Here is a 24,569-nt window from a genome sequence, read left to right on the forward strand (position 1 = left end):
CAAGAATGAGTAGGATTTTAACAGTTGAAGAATGAGAAATGGTATCTCAAGGAGAGAAAAGTGCACATACAAAAATGAGAATGGAGATGGTATCTGCTGAGAGTGGTGGATGGTCTGGGGTGATGGACCAAAAGTTGCATAAGGATGAGGAAGGGGGAAAGGGGCAAAATGGTGGTCAGAGCAGAGGAGAATGGAAAAATAAGGCTGAGGTCACACTTGGGAGAGCCCTCAATGCTATTTTAAAGTTTTAAATCAAAGGTTTTAGGGGGGTAGGGTGGTGACATACTCAGATCTATGATTGTTCATAACTACTTATGAGGTAGTATTTAAAAATTAACTAGAAAAATAAGTGACAAGAGGAAGGGCAAGCATATGACTGATCTAACACCCAAGATATGCTGACACCAGGCATCTAAGATGAGCAACACTCAGTTCTCACCCTTCAGAGATAGACTATACTCTTGTTATTCACACAGAGCCTTATACAACAGTGGCTCAAAATTTTTTCAAATAAATCAAATAATAAGTATCAAAACAGAAATATGAAAAAATCAACAGAAGAACTTGGATAAGGGAGGATAACACATGTAGGTGTAGGCAGCACTTCAAGTGATCCCTGAAGGATGAACAAACAAGAGAGAATAAAAGGCATTTTCTATTAAAAAAAAAAAAATTTGAACCATGATATGGAGACACAATAGAACATGCAGAACTTCATATACAGTGAGACGATCCATATAATCAGAGTACACACTTGTGGGAAGAAATGGTGAACAGGAAAGACCACTAGGGACCAGCTGTGAATAACACGGAAGGCCACTGCTGCTTTCTTTCCTCCTTACTGTGTCTTGAACCCAGGGACACCCTACACTGTGCTACATCCCAGGCCCATTTATTTATCTGTTTATTTATTTGTACTGGGGATTGAACCCACCAGGGGTATTTAACCACTGAACCACATTCCAGGACCTTTTTATTTTGAGACAGGATCATGCTCAGTTGCTAAGGGCCTTGCTGCGTTGCTGAGAATGGCCTCAAACTTTTGATCCTCCTGCTGGGACTACAGAGGTCTGCCACCAGGCCTGGCCTCAGCCCTTTCTAAAAATTTTTTATTTTGAGACAGGGACTCTCCAGTTGCCCTGGTCTTGAACTTGTAATCCTCTTGCCTCAGTCTCCTGAGTTGCTAGGATGACAGGTGTGTGCCACTATGCCCGGCAAGTATAAGCTTCTTACTCTGAAGTATGCACAAACGAGTACATGGAGGTATTCCAGGGCATTTGTGTAATAACTATAGACAAATAAGATACATTATTCTTAAATCCTTATTTTTACTTGTACACTTGGGGAAAGCCTTTTATACATCAAAACAAACATTATAAAAATTATACACAGATTTCTTTTGAAGAAAAAATAATACCAGAGTTAAAAAAAAAAAAAATCCAGGCACTTATGGATCTGTTTGTTCCGTATAAAGTCTCTGGGGTAACTGCCATTCCATGTGTCACTGTTTTCTTATTTCCTCTGTTCAGCAGGGCAGTCACTTTTTCACAGTGCATTTAATTTTCAACTATGCTTTCTGTTTTTAGCCCCTTCTGTACCCAATTTTTCTGAAGTTCCTAGTGTCTCCAATTTCTGAGCCTATCTGGTATATTTAATAGTACACAGCTTTCTGTGGGATGCTAAGTCAGTTACCACTTACCTACCAGCTTTCCAGCTTCCAAAATTTTGTTAACATTTCTTAGGCTGTTTTTATGTTGTTCTTTTCCCATTTTTTGGTTCCTTGTGATTTAATGCTTTTTATTTTTTTTTAATTTTTTGTACTGGGGATTGAATCCAGGGGATGCTTTACCACTGAGCTACATCCCCAGTCCTTCTTTTTATTTTGAGACAAAGTCTCCCTAAAATGCTGAGGCTGGTCTTGAATTTGTAATCCTCTTGCCTGAGCTTCCTAAAGTCAGTGGGATTATATGCATGTACTACAATGCCTGACTATGCTTTTTTTTTTTTAAATCCCTTTTCTAAATACATTGTTCAAAGTTTTACAAGACCAAGCCAGTACTCAGTTCCATACACTTTCACATGTATTATAACTAGTTACATGAACATTTTTATTTCCCCTAGGCAGTGCATTTCCTGAGGAAAAGAATGTTTATCTCATCTTTTTATCCCTAGCAACAAACATAATATGACTATACTAAGTAACAGACCTTTACTGAAATAAACAAAATTGACCTGATATAAAAAAGAGCAATAAAAAGGAAGGGTAGGTTAAAATCAGATTTGAGATAATCCTAAACCCAAATATACAAGTTTTGACATCATTCTTCAGCTTACTGTGAAATCACCAAATCTTGGGTCAAGAGAAAAATTAAATGATGAGAATTATATTTTAAATTATTAAGCTGGCCCCACTGCATAAAATAAAAGAGAAGGGAATAATTAGAAAGATGATGAATAGAATATTTTTATAGCAGAACATTTAATAAATAACAGAGTGGTTCTAAGGAGTACATGATATAGAATCCAGGGAAGTATTTTGTAAACTGCAAAGTGCTAGATAAACCTAATTTTTATTACTTCTACTGTTATTCCAGGTATGAGGTAATAATTTCAGGGAAGAGACTATATTAAACAGGAATTATATGCAAGACGATTTGAAAAAGAAACTCACAACCTTCAGATTATATATAAATGTGAGGGATAAGGAAAATAGAAGGGCCAAAAAATGATGTTCTTAATTTAAAAGCCAGAAGAATAAGCAATGATCATTCTACTCTACCATGATATTTTCCTACAAGTTCTCACTAAACTGAAAAGTGATAGAAAAATTATGAAATACCTCCTAGCTTCAATTTTCCTATCTATATAAAAGAAAGTAATACATTTTTTTTTTTTTTACAGTTCTAGGGCTCAAATCCACATACTAGGCAAATACTCTGCCACTGAGCTATACCTCCAACCCAAAAGAAGACAAAATGTAAGGAGGCAATCCACGTAACACCAAACATGGAGGCTCATAAATCACAAAATCATAGGTTACATGTGTTACTTACTTTCTCTGAAGATCACTAAGAACTGAATACACATCATCCTCTTATTATCCTAAATTCCTGAGAAGTACTAGAGGTGACTCAAGAAGAATTCTCAGCTAAGCATTGTTCAAGTGAATTTTTCTATCGGGGGACAAATGCATCATTACAACTGAACAAGTTAAGTCAGGCCAAGTAGAGCAAAACAGGAATCCCAGCTACTGGGGAGGTTGAGTCAGCAACTCAACCAGATCCCATCTTAAAATAAAAACTAAAAAGGGATGAGGTTGTGGGATGTAGCTCAGTGATACAGTGCCCCTGGGTTCCATCCCCAGTACAAAAAAAAAAAAAAAACAAGTAACCACAATTATTCAAATTGCTATATTCCATGATTTACAGTACTCAGAAGTTTTGCTCTGGAAGAATTTAATTATAAAGATGGAAGGTTAAAATTCTACCTATTTAAAATGAGTAACTGCTTCAGCTAAAAAAAAAAAAAATCAAAATGTATCAATAACTGTGAGAAAGGCAAGCAGTTTAATGGACAAGAAAATAACATCGATGAGCTGGCATAATCCCAAGCACTCAAAGCTTTTAGAATCTGTTGCACAAAATCCACAATACTTCCCAAGCTCACTTCCTGCTGTGGGTTCTTTTATTGTTAATGGAAAAGAAACTACATTACATAGTAGTTTGGGAGCTTTAAATATAAACTCAGCCCTTTTGAAGGAGCAGCCTTGGATGTGATAATGCCCATAAAACCATCTCAATGAAGACTTCCTGTTTCAGTAATCACCTACAGAACAACATTCACCGTAAGCTTCATCAGACACAGCATTATTTCAAAGAACCAGCAGATCTCAGTTCTCAGAGCCACACTGATAAAGGAACATACAGCCTTGGGTTCCCAGTTTAGTTAGATCTCCAGCTGTCACATTTTCTTGCCCTAAAGTGAAAGTAGTACATGTATAAATTACTACTTAGAACTTGGGTAGGGGGAATCTAGCCAAATGAACTGTGGCAATTAGCAGTTAAAACGAGAACCACATCTACATACCTCAGATTAGTTACTAGGTCTACTTAGGGCAAAGAGGATAGGTTGGCCCATTGCCTCTTCCACCCTGGGAGCATCTCTTTAAGGGTACAGTACAATTAAGGATAAGAAAATAACACAAAGGCTATGAGCGGTGGTGCAAGCTTGTAATCTCAGTGACTTGGGAAGCTGAGGCAGGAGGCCTACAAGCTTGAGACCAGTCTCAGCAACTTAGCAAGACCCTGTCTCAAAATAAAAAAAAAATAAAAGAAATAAAAAGGATTAAGGGTGTAAGCTCAGTGACAAAATGCCCCTGGGTTCAATCTCCACTATCCACCCTCATCCAAAAATAACACATGGCATTACAATATTAAAAAAAAAAAAAAGGAAAAGAAAAAAGTAAATCAGAGGAGTTTTTCATTTTAACTTTTTAAAATATTTTTTTAAATTGTAGATGGACACAATACCTTTATTTTATTCATTTATTTTTTATGTGGTGCTAAGAATCAAACCCAAAGCCTCACACATGCTAGACAAGCACACCAACCATTGAGCTACAACCCAAGGCCCATTTTTACAATCTTAATAGTATTAATATAATATACAGAAATACTTTACAGAAACATTTCCCAAATAACAGCAAGGAAAATATTCCTTCCTTTGGCAAGATATTAAGGAATTACCTATCAACTAGTTTACCATAGCACTAGTGACGGCACAGAGCATATTTACTATTAACAAATTAGATAATGCTAAAATATTTTTAAACTGCAGATTATTTTCTATTAAAGGGATATGAGGTAAATATGTATACTTGAATATTTATTTTAAAGAACATTTCAACCAACATATTCTTTGAAGAAAAAAAAGCACAATAAAGATGTATGAGAGTCTATCACACTTAAAGGAAAGGATTATTTCAGGAAATTTTTGTATACACACATGTTGTTGTATACTGAATCACAATATAATATTTATTCTTTAGTGTGACTCATGGTCAAAATTAAATGCCATCAATAAAAAACAGAAGAGCAGTTTCAATCATTTAGAGGTGAAAAGATTAGGACAGTGATTATACTACCTTCTGTGACTTTCTTAAAGTATTACACATGATATTCTGATCAATTTGTTAGTTAACAAAAAAAAAAAAAAGGCTGTTTCTAAGTGCTGAAAATCTGGAGTGAGGCTGGGTGGAATGAGTAAAGAGAGGCAGGTGCCAAAGAAAACAAAGGAGGTGGGTGTCATCTATGAATAGGGTTAAAGGAGGAGAATTTGTTTTTTTTTTTTTTTAGTTGTATTTGGACACAATAGTTTTATTTATTTATTTTTATGTAGTGCTGAGGATTGAACCCAGGGCCAGGCGTTGCTCTACCCCTGAGCCACAATCCCAGCCCACCGTGGACCACTTTTTAAAGGCATATTATTTACAAAGCAACTGTGTAACAATTTTACATTATAGCGGTGGGGGAAAAACTCAATGACCCCAGAAGGCATGACACTCTACAGCAGAAAAATACAAAATGTTTATATTTCTTAAAACTTTTATTGTTCAAAATTTCAAAGATATATGATCCATTCCCACACATTAACTCAACCACATTTAACGAACCAATTATTTTCAAACAAATTCCAGGTGTTATATCACAGTATACCAGATTCAGAAATGGATTCTATGAAGGAGCACCGCCTTAAAGAAAAAAAAAATCACCATCTCTATTCAAGAATTACCTTTGTTAGAATAGCTTAAAAATTTGCAGGCTGTGGGTAAAGCACTTGCCAAGCATGTTCATGGCCCTTAGTTTGATCCTCTGCACCACCAAAACAATCAATCAAACAAAGACCACATGGGAAAAAAAAACAAAAGGCAAATCCGTTTTTTTAGTTATTGTAAGAAATTGAAAGTCAGGTGGTCCATTTTTAAAATAAAGTATTTAGCTTTAAATGTAAAAACACTGGGGATATAAAAAGAAAATCGGGCTAGGGTTGTGGCTCCGAGGTAGAGCAGTTGCCTAGCATGCGTGAGGCACTGGGTTCCATCCTCAGCATCACATAAAAATAAAGATATTGTGTCCACCTATAACTAAAAAAGAAAACAGCCAAAGGGAAAACAGAACAAATGGGTGATTACTAGCACTTAACTGCTGAAAGTGACAGATTCCTTGATGAACAGCTTACTCGACAAACAGGAGGTGAGGAGAAAGGAACAGCCTGACCAAAGTTAAACTACATATGTGCACTCACCCCAAGAAGGCTTTCCCATCACAAGAGAACAAACAGAGGTGGGGACAACTAAAGGTACATTTTTAAAAAAATAACCCCATAGGAGAAAGTTTAGGAAGACTGAATACCCTCTATTGTACTTAACCAAAGAGGAACTGGAGGAGGGACCCTGCACACTAGGAAATAAAATGCTGATTGTAATTGCTCTGGCTGATCCTGCTCCCCCAGACACCAGATCTTGCAAGACTTTCATTAAAAGTCTCCCTTTTTCTGTACTTTTTGTCTCAGTTGGGTTTGAATAGGTGAGCATATTTCCCACATTTAAGTGATTATTTACACAGAAAAGAGACATAAGAATGCAAAATGATTATTTATAATGTATAAGTAAGGATTAACCATAAATCATATAGCTTTATCTCTAGATTATTTGAAAATAATTTCTCAAATGTGATACCACTTAAAATTTTTCCACTATAATTCTAAATGTGGCTTCACAGGAGAAAAATCATTTCAGCCCAAACAAAGTGATTATACTACTTTTTAAAAAGCCCAATGTAATAATGTATGGAGTTACATAATTACATTAGGAAGTTTATATATCTTTTTTCTTTTTGGTGATGCTAGAGATCAAATCCAGGTCTTTGCACATGATAGGCAAATGGTCTACATTGAGTTGTGTCCAAAGTCCTGGCATATCAATTTTGATTTAAGTACAAATCCTAACAGATATGTCCTTTTTTTCCTAACAGATTTTGAAATATAATTCATAACACACAACACATACATTTAAAGTGTACCATTCAATGAATTTTAGTATATTCATAGAATTGTACAGTCATAATTACTACTAATTTTAGAACATTTCCATCACTTCAAAAAGAAACCCATACTCTTTGGTTATTATCTACCCACCAGTCGTTCTCTCCTCCTTAGGCTATAATAGCCCTAAGTGACCTGTATCTACAGATCTGCCCACTCTGGACATTTCATAGAAATGGAATTACATAATATATGATCTTTAGTGAATGTCTTCTTTCACTTAACATATTGTTTTCAAGGTTCATTGATGTTGTAAAAGCATGTCTCTTCATTCTTTTTTATAACTAAAAAAGAATATTTTATTTCTATTCCAATAACTTGGTTATGGTTTGTGTTCCCTCAAAAGTTCATAAGCTGGAGGTTTGGTCCCCAGGGTGGCACTACTGGGAAGTTGTGGAACCTTTACAGGGTGAACCCTTGTGGGAGGTCCTCAGGTCACTATGGGCATGTTCCTGGAAGGCAGTTCTCAGGAGACTCTCACTAGAGAGTTATTATAGAAGGGGCAAGCCTGAAACCTCCTATTCTCTCTCCGCTTTTGTACCATGAGGTAATATAGCCATGGGATGGCTCTTGCCAAGTCTGTGCTATGCTATTTGGACTTTCAGCCTCTAAAACTGAGCTAAATAAAGCACTTTTTCTTTATATGTTGCCTATGTCAGATATATTATTATAATAGGTATTCAGGTAAGAATTGCCAAACTGTTTTTTAAAGTGGCTTTAGCATTGGACACTGCCAACAGCAGTATGATGATAAGTCTGATTTCCATCCATCCTCCCCAGCAAACTCTTATTTCCTGATTCTTTTTTTTTTTTAAATAAATCTTTTTTTTTTTTATATTTATTTTTTAGTTCTTGGCGGACACAACATCTTTGTTGGTATGTGGTGCTGAGGATCGAACCCGGGCCGCACGCATGCCAGGCGAGCGCGCTACCGCTTGAGCCACATCCCCAGCCCCTATTTCCTGATTCTATATGAAGTGGTAATTGTGGTTTTGATTTGTATTTCCTCAATGAATAATAATGTTGAATATCCTTTCATATGCTTATTTACTACCTTTTCCTTGTCTAAAAAGGATGTCTACTGTCTAGAGAAATGTCTATCAGATCCTTTGCCCATGTATTTAACTGGGTTGTCTTTTTGTTGACTTATAAGAAGAGTTCTTTATATATTCTAAAAAGTACCTTACTAGACATGATTTGAGGTATGAGTTTTTGTTTCACTTTTATTATTTTATCTTGAGACATGGTCTTGGTAAGTTGCTGCAGGTCTTGCTAAATTGCTGAAGCTGGCCTCAAACTTTTGATCTTCCTGCCTGCCTCAGTCTTTTGAGTTGCTGATTAGAGGCATGTACCACTGTGCTCCAGCCTTGTTTGATTACTTTGAATTTTTTATGTTTTTGAATTTTTCATATTTTTAAATGTAAAAAAAAAAAAAAACCAGAACATTCATGGGGTGGCTAATCATTGAAATTCTTAAGACTAGCTAGATGTTGCAATAGCTGCCCTCTTGGGTTTAAGTTGTTGTTTCTTCACCTAATCCATTCCTAAATCTGTGGTATGCAATTTTTAAGTACCTCATTTGACCAGTCAAGGTGATAATTTTGTCTTTTAGTCTTGGCATTCCAGTTATACTTTCTCTCATGCTTGGCTGCATTTGCCACATATCAACCTCTGAAGATAGTAGGCCTTAGAGCCTCAATAGTAGCACAATGTGTGTGCCTTACCACGATGCTTTCCAAAGGATAACATTCCCTATCTTGTCTTGCGTCTGCTGCTAAGACTAAAAAGAACTGATGGTTCTTTGTTTTTAAATTTTATTAGTACATTATAGTTCTACATAATATTGGGGTTCATTTTGACATAGTTATACAAACATAGAATATAATTTGCTCCAATTCAGTCCCCCAAACTCACTCCTTCCTCCTCTTCTCCTCCCTCCCCTTGTTCCCTTTCCTCTATTCTAATGATCTTTTTCTTTTTAAAAAAATTGATTTTATTATTTTTTTTAAATACACAACAACAGTGGAATGCATTACTGGTCTTTTTATATTTTTTTAATTAGTGCATTATAAATATACATAAAAATGCAATTCACTTTCTTGCTCAGGATTGATTGCTTTGGCTACTTTTGAGTCTTTTATTCTTCCAAATGAATTTGGAACTGTTTTTTCTAGTTCTATGAAGAATATCATTGGTAATTTTATGGGGATTGCACTGAATTGATATAATGCTTTTGGAAGTATGGCTTTTTTTTTCTTTTTTTTGGAACAGGGGATTGAACCCAGGGGTGCTTAACAACAAGGCCACATCCCCAGCCCTTTCTTTCTTTCCTTTTTTTTTTTTTTTTTTTTTTTTAGAGAGAGAGAGAGAGAGAGACAGAGGACAGAGACAGAGAGAGAATTTTTTGAATATTTATTTTTTAGTTTTCAGCAGACACAACATCTTTGTTTGTATGTGGTGCTGAGGATCGAACCCCGGCCGCATGCATGCCAGGCGAGTGCGCTACCGCTTGAGCCACATCCCCAGCTCCCCCAGCCCTTTCTTGTATTTTATTTAGAGACATGGTCTCACTGAGTAGTTAGGGCCTCCTTAAGTTGCTGAGGCTGGCTTTGAACTCGTGATCCTCCTGCCTCAGCTTCCCAAGTTGCTGGGATAACAGTCATGTGCCACCACTGCATCCCGATGACCACTTTGATACTATTGTCCCTATCCAAGGACATGGGAGGTCTTTCCATCTTCCAAGGTTTTCTTCAATTTCTCTCTACAGTATTCTATAGTATTCATTATAGAAGTCTTTTACCTCCTTGGTTAGATTTATTCTCAAGTTTTTTTTTTTTTTTAGGTTATTTTGAATGGGATAGTTTTCCTAATTTAAGTATGTTGATACTGTATCCTGCTGCATGACTAAATTTGTTTATTACCTATAGAATTCTTCTGGTAGAATGTTCCGTGTCTTCTAAATACAGGATCATGTTATCATCAAACAGATAATTTGACTTCATTTTTCTATTTGTATCTCTCTAATTTCTTTCTCTTGCCTGATTGCTCTGACTAGAGTTCCAAGGACTGTATTGAATAGGGATGGTGAGTAGAAATCCTTATCATATTTCTGTTTATAGAGGAAATGCCCTCAGTTTTTCTCCATTGAGTATGATGATGGCTTTGGGTTTGTCATACAGTCTTCATAATGTTGAGGTAAGTTCCTTCTATTCATAGTTTCTCTTGTGTTCTAAAAATAAAGGGGTGGGCTGGGGTTGTGGCTCAGTGGCAGAGCACTTGCCTTGCACATGTGAGGCACTGGGTTTGATCCTCAGCATGACATTAAAAAAAAAATGAATAGACAAAGATATTGTATCCATGAATAACTAAAAAAAACATTTAAAAATGAAGGGGTGCTAGATTTTGTCAAGTGCTATTTCTGCATCTATTGAAATAATCATGTGATTCTTCTCCTTAACTCTATTTATGTGAATTATGTGTATTGATCTGTTTGTTGAACCAACCTTCTATCCCTGTGATGAAAACCACTTGATCTGATGCACTATCTTTTTAAAGTGTTTTTGAATGCAGTTTGTCAATGTTTTATTAAGGATTTTTGCATCTATGTTCATCAGGGATATTGGTCTGAAATTTTCTTTCTTTGATGTGTCTGCTTTTGGTATCAGGGTAATAATGGCTTCAAAGAATCAATTTGAAGTGTTCCCTTCTTTTCTATTTCATGGAATAATTTGAGGAGGATTGACATTGGTTCTTCTATAAAGGTCTGGTAGAATTGAGCTGAGAATCCATCTGATCCTAAGTTTTTCATCATTGGAAAACTTTAATAGTTGTTTCAATTTCATTGCTTGACATTGGTCTAAGTTTTCTACATCCTCATGGTTCAATTTAGGTAGGTTTTATTTCTCCAGGAATTGTCACTATCTTCAAGATATACTAGCTTATTCTTTTTTTTTTTTTTTTTTTTTTTTTTTGGTGGTGGTGCTGGGGATTGAACCCAGGGCCTTGTACATGCAAGGCAAGCACTCTACCAACTGAGCTATATCCCCAACACATATCACCTTCTTTTTTTTTTTTTTTTTTTTTTTAAATTTCTGAGTCGTTGTTGATCTGAGTCGTTTCTTTCTTTTGGTTAGTTTGGCTAGGGATTTATTAATCTGAATCTTTTCAAGGAACCGACTCTGTTTTGTTGATTCTTTGTATTTTTTATTCTCAATTTCATTAATTTCAGCTATGATCTTAATTATTTCCTGTCTTCTACTAATTTTGGTATCAGTCCCCATCCCCAGGATCTGGAGATAGAACATTAAATTATTTGGTATCTTTTTTTTTTTTAAACACATGAACACAGTGCTGTACACATTACTTAGGATTGTCTTCCTACTGTCCCAGAGATTTTTTTTAATACTTTATTTTTTAGTTGTAGTTGAACACAATGCCTTTATTTTATTTACTGTTTTATGTGGTGCTGAGGATCAAACCCAGGGCCTTCCTTACACATGCTAGGCAAACGCTCTACCGATGAGCCACAACCCCAGCCCTCCAGAGATTTTTGATATGCTGTATCTCTATTTCTTTCTAAGAAAGTTTTTTATTTCTCTGATTTCTTCTAAAATTCATTCCTCATCCAAAAGTGTTTTCTTCAATTTCCAGGTTTAGAATGGTTTCTGTTTTTATATTGTCAATGAATATTGATTTCATTTCATTATGACCTTATAGAATGCAAGGAATTATCTCTATATTTTTTAGCATTTGTTAAGGTTTGCTTTAAGCCCTAAAATATTACTATTTTAGAGAAAATTCCATGTGCTTCTAAGAAGAAAGTGAATTACATTGTTAATAAATGAAATAATCTATAGATTTCTGTTAGGTTTTTTTTTTTTAAGTTCAGAAAAGCCTTTACTTACTTTATGTCTACATGAGTTACATAATGGTGAGAGAGGTGTGGTGAAATCACCCAGTATTGCTGTATCGTGGTCTATTTTACTTATGTACATGGAAGCACCGTTGTTTGGACTATAAATATTTACAAGCATTATATCTTGTTGGATGATTCCCTGAACCAGTATGAAGTGACCTGTGTCTCCTCATTAATTTTGGCTTTGCTTTCAGTTTCAATTTTCATGGTATACCTTTTTCCATTCTTTCAACTTCAGTCTGTGGGTGTCTTTGTCTGAAAGGTGAATCTCTTGTAAAAAACATATGGTTGAGTAGTGTGTTTTAATCCAATCTGTCAATCTATATCTTTTTTTGGGGGGTGGGTATTGCTGGGGATTGAACTCAGGGCCTTGTGTATGTGAGGCAAGTACTCTACCAACTGAGTTACATCCCAAGCCCCTTCGATCTATATCTATTGATTGAAGAGTTTAGACCATTTTACAGTCAGTGTTATTATGGAGAGGTGATTTTTATTTCCTGCCATTTTGATTTCATTTCTAATGCTTAATGATTATGAATTCTTTTAGTTTCTGCTTCTCATGAGAGGTTTTTATTTCATCTTAAATTCTGAAGGATGTTTTGCCATAATCTTGGTTGACATCTATTTTCTTTTAGAGCTTGGTATATATCATTTTAAGTCCTGGCTTTTAGGCTCTGGATTGAAAACAATCAGTTGAAATCCACACTGGATTACCTCAAAATATGATCTGCTATTTTTCTTTTGCAGCTTTTATAACTCTATCTTTATTCGGTACATTAGGCATTTTCATTATAACGTGTCTTGGAGAGGATCTTTATTGATCTTGCCTATTTGGGGTTCTATATGCTTCTTGTATTTGAATTCCTATCTCATTCCTAAGATTAGGAATTTTTTGTTATTATTTTATTGACAAGATTTTGTGTTCCTTTAGTGTGTACTTTGGAGCCTTTTTCTACCCTAGTGAATCTTAAATTTGATCCCTTACTGTTATCTCATTTCTTGAAAATTCTGGTTGTGGTCCCTTAACATCTTTATTATCAACTTCAAGTTTATATACCTTGTCTTCAAAATATGAGAATCTATATTTAAAGTGGTCTAACCTAATGGTGATGCTTTCCCATGTTATTTTAGCTCATTAAATATTTTAATGATAGTTCTTTACTTAACACAAAATTGCTTAATTCTAATAAACTGACTATATATTTTTTTTGTTCTACTATTTGGGCTTTTTATGTTGTATCTAAGAATCCACTGCCATGAATTGGATGTAAGAGCAGTATGCTTATGCTTCCTTCTAAAAGTTTTACAGTTCTAGTGCTTACATTTAGTCTCTTTATTTTGCATTAATTTTTGTATATGGTATGAGGTAAGGGTTCAACTTTAATCTTTTGAATATAGTTATTCAGTTATCTCAGTACCATTCATTGAAAAAATTATGCTTTCCTACTGAATGAACTGGCCTAAAGCAAATGACCAGATTCATAGCTGGATTCTCAAATCTATTCCAATGATCTGTGTATCTATTTTATTTTAGTACCACACTCCCTGGATCACTGCTGTTTTATAGTAACTTTAAAAATAAAAACTGAGTCATCCAATTTTATTCCTTTTTTGTTTAGTTGTGAATGGACCTTTATTTTATTAATTTACACGTGGCACTGAGAATCGAACCCAGTGCCCCAAACATGCCAACTAAGCGCTCTACCACTGAGCCTAAACCTTAGCCCCAACTTTATTCTTTTTCAGACTTTTTTTTTTTTTTTTTTGGAGCGGGGGTTCTTCTAGGACCCTTGTACTTCTATATGAATTTTGGGATCAGTTTATTAATTTCTAAAAAGAAGCCAGTTGGTATTCTGATAAGGACTATGTTCAATTTTTACATCATTTTGGGGAGTACTGCCATTTTAAGGATAGTAATCTTGAGATCCATGAACATGGGATGACTAACCATGTATACTTAGGTCTTCTTTAATTTCTTAAATGTTTTTACAGCTTTCAGAGCATAAAATTTACACTCATTTTGTTAAGTTTATTCCCTAAATATTTTATTCTTTTTGATACTATTATAAATGTAACTCTTAATTTCATTTTTAGATTACACATATATCCTTTTGTATATACTGCAGAAGCACAAAGTAATATGTGTTTTGATTAAGTAGTGTTATCTTTTAAATGTCAACTGGAACTGTTGTATACAAGTGAATTTTCCATAAGTGAACTGCCTTATTTATAATTAAAAAGGAATATCCTTTACAATGAAAATGTTTCCAAAGTTCCAGGTTTCAGAAAGAAAATAATGACTGATTCTTTTTCTTGATAAATCTGGTCAGTATGAATAATTATATTACACCACTTGAGTAATGTTCTAAGGGGCTAATCAGGTAAATAAGGCTATTCCGCCCAGACTGTTCTCCTTTGTATAAATTTGTCCTCTCTCCTGTTATCAGTCTGTCAGTGATCACTTTGATATATTTATGCCCTTTTCCTTCGATTTTTCTTTTCTACAGAAGACTAAGAAAAATGAATAAGCTTATTAGAAATGTGTATAAAGTATAGAACATAGAAGCTTTAAATAACAGACTAAAAGTCTAAAGAACAACTTGTGAGAACACAGATCTTAACAATCTATTTTGGCTGCTAGGAGGTTTTATATTTTTAGTGTTGCTTTGGTTTGTTTCCTAGTCTTCAGCTTTGTTCCAGAGAACCGGGAGCTTGTTAACACAAATGTTACTATATTTAGTTTTACTATAACACTGCTAAAAATGTCAGCAAATGTAATTTATAATTCTAATTTATGTTACTACTAACTTATGCTCTACATAAATTTTCATGAAAAGTTCTACATTTAGCCTTGACTACATTTAAACGTGAATATCTTACAGTAAAATAAAGGTAGAAAAGTATATTTGTCACAGATATGTAAATTTCCTGCCCAATATATATTTTCTGCCTCAAATTAATTTATCCAATAAGCCCCAGAAGAAGGTATACTTCTGATAATAATCTATCTTTATGAAAATGTTTATTGTACTATTTATTTAGTACACATAAAGCTAGATGTAACTGGAAATCCAGGTTTATGGTTAATACCTCTAGTAACCCATTTCAAGAAATAGAATGTGGTAGGGCTGGGGATGTAGTTCAACAGCAGAGTACTTGCCTAATGTATGCAAGGCCCTGGGTTCAACCCTCAATACTGGGGGAAAATTTGTAAAAATTAAATTTCTAATTTGCAAAAATGGGTCTGGAGACTGAGGTTAAGAGTATTGCAAGTGTGTGGGCAGCCTGGGCAACTAAATGAGACCCTATCTCAAAATAAAAATTAAAAAGGGATAAGATTGTAACTCAATGGTAAAGCATCCCTGGGTAAAATCCCCAGTGCAATGAATGAATGAACTGATAGATATGTAAATAAATAAAAGTATAAGAATGAAACAGGAATTTAGTAAATAAAAAAGCAAAACCCAAAAAGTATCTCCAATTTTGTTTATATGAAAGTATACATACATATACATACATACACAAAAAAGACTTTGCTCCAAGTTTTTGTGATGATGTCTACCCTCCCCCAACCAAAATGCCCATATCAACAAAAATAAAACACCAAAACTTTATGAATTAGAATTATGCTAAATCTACTGTCGAGATGCTTAAATCTAAATAATCTACTCACATTTAGGTTAATTCATGTTTATTATAAAATAAAGTATAACAAGTATAAAAAGTAGCATCACAACTTCAAAAAGAGCCTCATTCTGCTAGATATTAACATGTTAACTTCTAGTTTCACAATACAATAGCACAAACTACCTAGAAGAGCCCTTTAATCAAAGAAACACTTTTAGAATCACTTAAATCACAAGGCAGTACTGTCTCAGTTTTTTGCCATCCCAACAAACTGGAGGAGCTCTCATTATTATTCTTTAGCTATGAGTAAGTATCACTGGATAAAACTGGAAGCTTCATGTTTTTAAAAAATACATAAAATTTGCATTTTGAGGGTAAGGAGAGTAAAATTAACTCTAATTAATTTATCTTTTTTGGGGGGGATTACAAAGATAAATGTAATTCCTTCCCGTTTTTTTTCATGACATATAGAATAATGTCCAAATCTACATGATGGCCAACACAGCTGGTCAAGAACAGGTTTTGCTCACATCTGTAGGCTATTTTTCCAACACCAATTCTCCACACTGACTACTACTATATACGTATTAGCAATATGCTCACCAAGTAGCACTGACATTTTTTACATTTTCTTGTGTTTCATACTTCCATGTTTTGTATGGTACTGATTCTTCCTCTCAGAAGGTTCTTTCCTTCGTCCTCAACTTCTATCCTTAGTGTTTAATACCAGCCTTAAAGATTCAACTCAAGTGTATTTGTGCAGATTTTCCGGGATTTGCAAATTCCAATTGAGAAATATTACTCTCTTCTTCTAAGCCACCTTGTGTACATGAAAGAAATTATCGTTCTTAGTAGACTACACAAGAGTTATACATGTAATTCTCCAAATAGTGAACTCTATGAGAGCAGAGACCATATCTTATATACAATCTTTATATCCTCAGGGTCTAGATAAATGCCAAAACACAGATGTTCAATATAAATTGTTAAATGAGTAAATGGAAATCTACAAGTGGTCCTTTATCTGAAAACAGTACAGTGTTTATAATATCTTCCACTTTGATTTTATTCTAAGTTTCAGAATTTGTATTTTGCAATAATTAATTTACTAATTTTTTTCTCCTCACTTTCTGGAAAATCCCTAAAGATTAAAGTTGGGGTGGTGTACCACAAAAACTAAATAGTGTTACTTAAAGATAAAGTCATTAATGATCATTTTATACTTTATCTTTTCCTAGTAATAGGTAATGAATTAAATGTCAATGATTATCACCTTTGTAATGAAACATTTATTCTAATGTCCTTTTTAGACTTCAGCAGGTGAAATTTCAGTTGCACACTTAATCAGTAAATGGGGTAAGACTACATAGTATAACAGAAATGAGTATGGGATGCACCAAATCTGAGTTCTAGTTCCAATTCTATGGTGAGGTGGTTGTTTTCCATTAACCAAGTCATTTAATTTCTAATTTATCTCATCATCAGCACAATGATCATTGGACTGGGCAATTTTTATGGTTTTGGAGTTTTGGGGGGACTCAGGGGCTGGGGTTTAAATTTAGGGGCACTTAACCACTGAGCCATATCCCTAACCCTTTTTTATATTTTATTTAGAGACCGGGTCTCACTGAGTTGCTTAGGGCCTTGCTAATTTGCTGAGACTAGCTTTGAACTTGTGATCCTCCTACCTCAGCCTCCTACTCCACTGGGATTACAGGTGTGTGCCACTGTGCCTGGCTACTAAGGGTTTTTAATAGGTCTAAAACTTAAGTTACTTTGGTTGATCTGTTCTTTATATATCTATTAACTCAGTCAAAGATACCACAACCTTTTGGAAGGCCAGGACCATTCTTGTCTCTCATTAAATTCATAGTCATCTTTTTCATGTTAACCGTTGCTAATCAAGTTATCAGATCCAAAAGTGAATAGTACAGAATTGAACTCTAGTTTGTGAACCACCAGACTTTCTTTCAACTCATTGCTAATTTAAGATAATGCTGAATCTTGATTCTGTTAAGCAGAGTATTTGCTGCCACACCCAAAGTATTGTATTGAGAACAGGTTCCAGATATGAAAGATAGAAAAGGAGAGGTCAATTCTTTGGGCCTCCATTTTCTTGATGGTAAGCAAAAATATTCTCTAACCCTACTTCACAAAGATATTATCAAGATTATTAAAATTATATGCAAGGCTTTCTAGTCTATGTGTAACAAAACTGCAAATATACACATATCCTTTGACTCAAAGTATCCTACTAGGATTTAGCCTAAGAATATCAGGGATGCTCAATACACCCTTTATTATAATATTATTAAAAAGGAAATAATTTATATGTATAGAGATAAGCTAAATCAATTATTGAATATATAGACATCAAAAATGAATTATCCACATTTAAGTTGCAATGATAATATGTTCAGTGTGTATGAAGTGATAAAAGCAGGTTTATAGCACAATTTGACTATACTTCTAAAATATGTGCTGATATACATTTTTAAATTCTGGAAAATTAAATCATAAGTGAATTTAACTCTTTTTGGCAATAGGCACTTTTTTTTTTTTTAGTTGTTAATGGATCTTTATTTTTATTTATTTATATATGGTGCTGAGAATCGAACCCAGTTCCTCACACTTGCTAGGCAAGTGCTCCACCACTGAGCCACAATCCCAGCCCCAGCATGTTATTCTTTTAAAAATGTGCTTTAAAGGAACCTTTTTGGCTTTTGTTTACTTCTTTTTTCTGATTACAAAAGATATGTGCTCGGTTTTTAAAAGGCAGGTAATTCTGTGTGTTCTTTTTCCTGTTAAATAAATAAAATATCTCAGAGAAATATCTAAACAAAAATAAAAGACAACAAAGGCAATAATCATCCCTCTTGCGTTCAACCTCCCTGTTCTTCAAACACTTCCTCTTCCAGCATCCCTTCTTCTCCTAGTCATAAAGGTTCTACAAAGTATCACCTCAGTATCCATGATCCTGAGTTAATGAACACTCACCTACCTGGTGATGGTGTCTTAACCTTGTATCAAGCCTAAACTTTCTCAGATACACATTTCTGCACATGTGTCACACATTCTTAAAAGTCAGCATATTCACAAACTCTATCTTCCCTTCCCTTTCCCACCACCAATTCCAGATGCATATTTCCTAACTCCATTAAAGCCTTCTTCGTTCATATGGTCTCCTGAAGCTGGCAAATTTGATTCTGTCCACTCAAATAACTAGTGAACAAATTCTCTCTTTCATGACATTTCTAATTTACCTCTTCCTTCGTCCATCTCATTGCAATTTTCAAAGCTAACTAAGGCCCTGCTGTTTCTGACTTGGACTACTCAGCCAAACATTTCTTGAGCACCCATTATATTTCAAGCACAGTAAAAAGGAGTTGAGGATATAAGATTAATAAAGCAAAGTGTTGCCTCTCAACCATATCTTAGAACGGGGAAATATAAGAAAATACAATGCAATAAGTACCAAAATTAGAACAAAATCAATAAAACATCAACTCCTTTCCTATGTGATCTAATTATACAACTACCCAAATTAACTTTCTAGAATACAAACTAGATCATGTCACTCCTCTGTTGTAAAATCCTTGATGATTCTCCCCAATTGCCTATAGGAGAAAGTCCAGATGCTTTAATACCATGTAAACACTTCACAATCTGGTCCCAATTTACCTAACAGTTCATATATTACTTTTCTTTCACTTCACATCCTATGACCTAACCATGTATAACCAGATGCTGTTCTGATAATACGCTGGGTACTTTCCTAACACCTAATGCTTGTGCATCCTGCAGTAGGAGAGAGCCCTTCTTCCTTGTGCCCAGCAGCAGAAACCCTGTCCTATTATCAAATGAAACCTCCTTTCTGAATCATACATTAACCTTTTCTCCCAATGTTCCCCAACTCCCTAGTACTAAGAATGTCCTGAATCAAGGAGAGCTCTACCATGGAGAACACTCCCATCACTTTTTATTTTTTATTTTGAGTCAGGATCAAGCTAAGTAGCTGAGGCTGGCCTTGAATTTGCAATCCTACTGGCCCAGCTCTTAAGTCACCAGGATTACAGATATGCAGCACCACACCTGGCCCAATGTAGTTTTTATACAATCTATTATAATACTTCTTACATTGTATTGCAATTTGTTTGATATATTTTCGCTCTCTACCATTAGACTGTATATTCTTAGTGACAGAGATTACATCTCATATTATTTGTACCCTTCCCAAAGTCTAGTTTTAGTAAATATTAAAAACAAAACAAAGCAAAAAAAACTGTTAATGATAGGGGGAAACAGATTTGCAGAGAACTAAAATATACTACACATTTTTTTTGTTGTTGTTCTCTGTCTGGAAGCCATGGGTATACCTAAAACACTAAGGTCACTACCTACCACCACTGATAAATACATGGAACACAAAGAAGACTGTTTTAGTCTTTTCCCTCTTATCTATCTAACTAGGATTCATCCCACAAATAACAGTAAACAATACAGAGAGAAGTCCTGCCCACCAAAGGCTTATATTCATGTGGGAAGAGGCCATTAAAAGGTAAACAATAAGGGGCTGGGGTTGTGGCTCATTCGAGACCCTGGGTTAGATCCTTAGTACCACATAAAAATAAATAACTAAAATAAAGGCATTGTGTCCAACTACAACTAAAAAGTAAAATATTTTTTAAAGGGTAAACAATAAGTAAGATCACAAATACTGATCAATGTGGTGAATTTAAAAAAGCAGTCTGATGGAATTAAGGGTGCTTAGAGGAGACACATGCCACTTTAAATGGGAATAGGGAAGAAGTCACAGGTTTCCTCGAGAAGGTAATTTTAGGAAAATAATTATGCAGGCAGAGGCAACTGAAGAGAAATACACTTGGCTGCTTGAGAGAGAGTAGAGACAATGTGTCTAGAAAAAGAAATAAGTGAGCTGGGCACAGTAGCACATGCCTGTAATCCCAGCAACTTGGCTGAAGCAGGAGGAATGTAAGTTCAAAGTCAGCTTCGGCAATGTAGCACGGGCCCTAAGAAAGTGAGACCCTGTCACAAAATAAAAAATAAAAAGGACTGGGTATGTGGCTCAGTGGTTGAGCACCCCTGGGTTCAATCCTGAGTACAAAAAAAAAAAAAAAAAAAAAAAATCAGGAAATGAATTTGGAGAAGTAGGGCCTTTGTAGTTGGAACCATGGTGGAAGCCTCAAGACACCTACTTGGGTTTGGCATTTTCTAGTTTACTAGTTCTATTGTCTGCACAATCATCTGCATTCTCATAGCAGGACAAGAGAATAATGGAATGGGGTTCACAGCCCACTCTATTGTTAAACAGATGCCAAGTGATCCTCAAAGTACCTCTCCTAGTTTCTGCTGATTAGAAGTACTGCTAGATATAATGTTGTAAAATATGGTCCCAGGGCTAATGAAAACATGATAAGCACAAAAAATAAAACCACTTTAAAAGAAATACAAACTTCTATTAACTATAAGACAGGTCACAGAGAATGATATCAAAAGTATCCTAGATTCATTATAGGAAATAAATACTCTGCTACTTTCAAAATACATAAAATTTATAAATATATCCTTTTAACTGAATGAATTTTTCCATTCCCATGTAAACTTGTAATACAAATCTAGATCTCAATGATTAAATAAACTCCCAGTTTCACCTAGCCAAGGTTTTTCTTCACTTTTACAAAAATTAAAAATTATGAGAATTGTACAAATTGATATGCTTTAGAAACTCTCAGCAGTAATTTTGTGAATGTTTATGCCATTATCTATTTAATGCAAGTATTACTGAGATGGTAAAACAAAGTCAATCCATTACATAAATGAATATTTGTGAAACTAGTTGCTAAAGCAACAGAGTAGTTGCTAGGAAGTCTACCAGTGTGAAATTACACATCTTACTCCTATTCTCAGTAGCATCTGCTTGGCTTGCTCACTCGAACATGAACAATCCTCTAAATATAAAGACCCTTTCATTATCCTTGTAAGATCTTAAAATTCCAGGATGCAAGCCTTCCACCAGCAAAAATAAACGCATTCTCAGTATCACTACACTCAATACTTGTATCCAATGATCTCCGGCTAGTGTAGTAATGTTTCCCTAAGGCTCTCTAAGGCAGATCAGAGGTAAAATTTTTCCCCCATATTTTGCAAGATCATCAAAAGCAGCAGAGGCATCAAACAATAATCATCTCATGTTCCCTCTCTCCCTTTCCTCCAAGGGCCAAAGTTTCTTAAAATGAGTCTTCATAATAACCCATGGCCCCAACAGCTATGAAGCAAAAGAAAACATTTTAGTCTAAAAGGGGAAATGTTTACATTCTGCAAGCTGATCCCATTCATAAGGTCTTTATCTTCTCTTCTCCACTCATATAGGATGGCTCATTAAAATGTATATAAATACCCTATATACCTTTTAATCAATCCCATCTTTAAACTAGTTGTTGTCATTATTATTTCACCCACAGATTCACACTTGGTTGGAAAATAAAATTGCATGATTTCTCCCTGGAGTTCTATCTCAATCTTAATGTTTGGAACTCCAAGAAACTGTTTAATGAAAAACTTCTCTATACAGGATATATAGTCTTGCAGACTAAGTCTGGGTATTATTAAGGAAGGATTTACTCTTCTTTTTTCAGGGTAGAGGTTTGAATTAAAGCAAGGACTTACAACCTTCTTAAAGTGTGATTCGAGAAACAACAGTATCTGCATTACATGGGAATTTGTTAGAAATACAGAATTTAGGGCTCTACCCCAAACCTACTATTCAGAATCTGGATTTTATTGATAATTTGGGTGCTTATATACCTATATCATAAAGTCTCAGAATTGATGAAAAACTTTAAAGCCTATCACACATAGACCTTGAACAATAAAATTATGACTCATAAACTATACTCCCCTTCACAAATCCTTTATTTCTTATACCAACAGGTCCTACTTAAGAGAAACTTGCCATAAAACTATAAACTGCTTGTCTTGAAACACATCAAGCTTATTATAGCAATTGTTGTTAGTGGAAGCCACTGACAACCGATTTCTTACCTAATCTGAGCTCTCCGAAGTTCCCACACCCTATCTTCTTGCCAACCCTGAAGTTGGGTCCTACCATAAGAACCCCAGAGGATGTCGAAGAGCCAGATGGTCGAGAGCAGTGTGCACTCCTTTGTGCCATGGGTTTAGTTGTCCGTTGTCTTTCATCCTTTTCCCTACTAGGATGGTCCATGATCCTACACGACAAAGTCTCTGTATAACGAGTAGCCTCAGTGTGTATACCTCTCTTCAATACAAAAGTATGTCCAAATAAACCGTAGTCAGAGAAATATAAGAAGTTCTTTTGGCACCATATTTATGTTTCTAATGTATCTCCAGGAGATGAAAAACCATTGATTAGTTCCTGTAGGACATGTAGTCTGTAGGTCTCAAGCATAGGAGGACATTTTGTAACCTAGGTAAAAATCAAGAAAACATGCAGTTAAAAATTAAATTTTGAAACAAATTGAGAAAGACACCACTAATTAGAATGGATCATATCCAAAGATGAACAGTGGATAGCTTCCTGAAATAGGTTTTGGTTTCATATCCTCCAACAGTTTAACCATCTGGATTAGTTATTCATGTGTTAACATAAGCTCAGTGGGCTGCAAACTATGGAAACTAAGGGAACACACAAGCCTTAACCACAAAATAGTTTCTTCTAGTAATGTACCTATGACCACTATCCCCCAAAATATTCGTTGGCTTCCTCATCACAGGCTAACAGAAAGATCTAGTGAGGTTAGAGTCAAGTTAAATACAACGTGGACAATTTAATTACACGTTCTCTTCTTTTTAATTTATCTAGAATTTAACCAGAAATGAGGTTACTCACTGCCTCTCTTCCCCATTCCATTATTTATCAAGCACTGGCAGCAATTAGGCAATCGGAAGGAATTCCCCAAACCCTATTAGTACTAAGTAGCCATAGACTAGAGCTTTGAAAAGCTCAACTTTTGGTCTAGCTTTTGATGTGGATTTAGCATGCAATGATAAGACTTTCTAAAGGAGGTCCATTATAGAAACTCAAAGAGAAAATAAAGCCAAAAAACTAAAAAAATCTTAAACATAAATAACATTTGTCCCTACCAGAATTCCCCAGTTTCCCAATTCAGGACTGAATTTATCACAAAAGGTTACAATGAGATCATTTTGATGCTATATTTGATAATCCAAGTGAATATCTGTAATATTATGTTTTGGTTTTTGTCCATGGTTTCTGGTTCATTACTCCTATAACCCTTGTTATTTCCTAAGGGATCAAAATAATGTTGGGGTGCTTTAGACCTCAGAGGAAGGCCTTAGAAAACAAAATGTAACCTTCCTTTTGACCTCCTTCCACCTGCTACTTTTTCTCCCCAAGGCAAGCCATAAAAACTAGAGTTTCTTTTCTCCAAGGCAAGTTACGTTGTGAGCTCTTAGAACTTCCCAGACCAATCTTCTCACCAATCCTGAAGCTGGGTCCTACCATAATTACCCCAGAGCATATCTCTTCTCCAATGCAAGTTCCCTAGCCCCTATTGTGGAGCTGCTGACCATAAAGAAATTCTCTGACCAACCTGTTTCACAGAAGATCATAATATGCCCATTTCAAAAAGCTGGGAGGGAAGAATGCTGCACAGAGAGGCAAAACAATCTGAACAGACTGGCTTACTAGATTTCCCCACTGTCAATTATTAACATAAAATCATACCCTTTTGTCCAGTAACATTTCTGAACCCTCATCCACGCTTCAACCATGCCTACACAATGAAGTCTTCACAAAAAAGAAAAAGGACAGAACTTGGATAGCTTCTGGATAGCTTTTAACATAACTGTAGACAGGGAGATTCCTTAAATGGTGTTGTACCACCTACAGAGAGCAGGAAAATCC

The 24,569-nt window shown here is 35.1% G+C and overlaps 1 protein-coding gene across 1 annotated transcript in view; it reads right to left on the reverse strand.

The window, feature by feature from the left end:
• Csnk1g1 (casein kinase 1 gamma 1) overlaps positions 1–24,569 on the reverse strand; it is a 149,468-nt gene that overhangs the window by 76,190 nt on the left and 48,709 nt on the right. Inside the window, exon 3 of the mRNA XM_026384857.2 lies at positions 22,706–23,108. Within this exon, the coding sequence (XP_026240642.1) occupies positions 22,706–22,886 (181 nt within the window). The 5' untranslated portion in view covers positions 22,887–23,108. The remainder of the gene's footprint in view (positions 1–22,705; positions 23,109–24,569) is intronic.

Source organism: Urocitellus parryii, chromosome 6, assembly GCF_045843805.1.
Source record: "Urocitellus parryii isolate mUroPar1 chromosome 6, mUroPar1.hap1, whole genome shotgun sequence".
In the NCBI taxonomy this organism is placed as follows: Eukaryota; Metazoa; Chordata; class Mammalia; order Rodentia; family Sciuridae; genus Urocitellus; species Urocitellus parryii.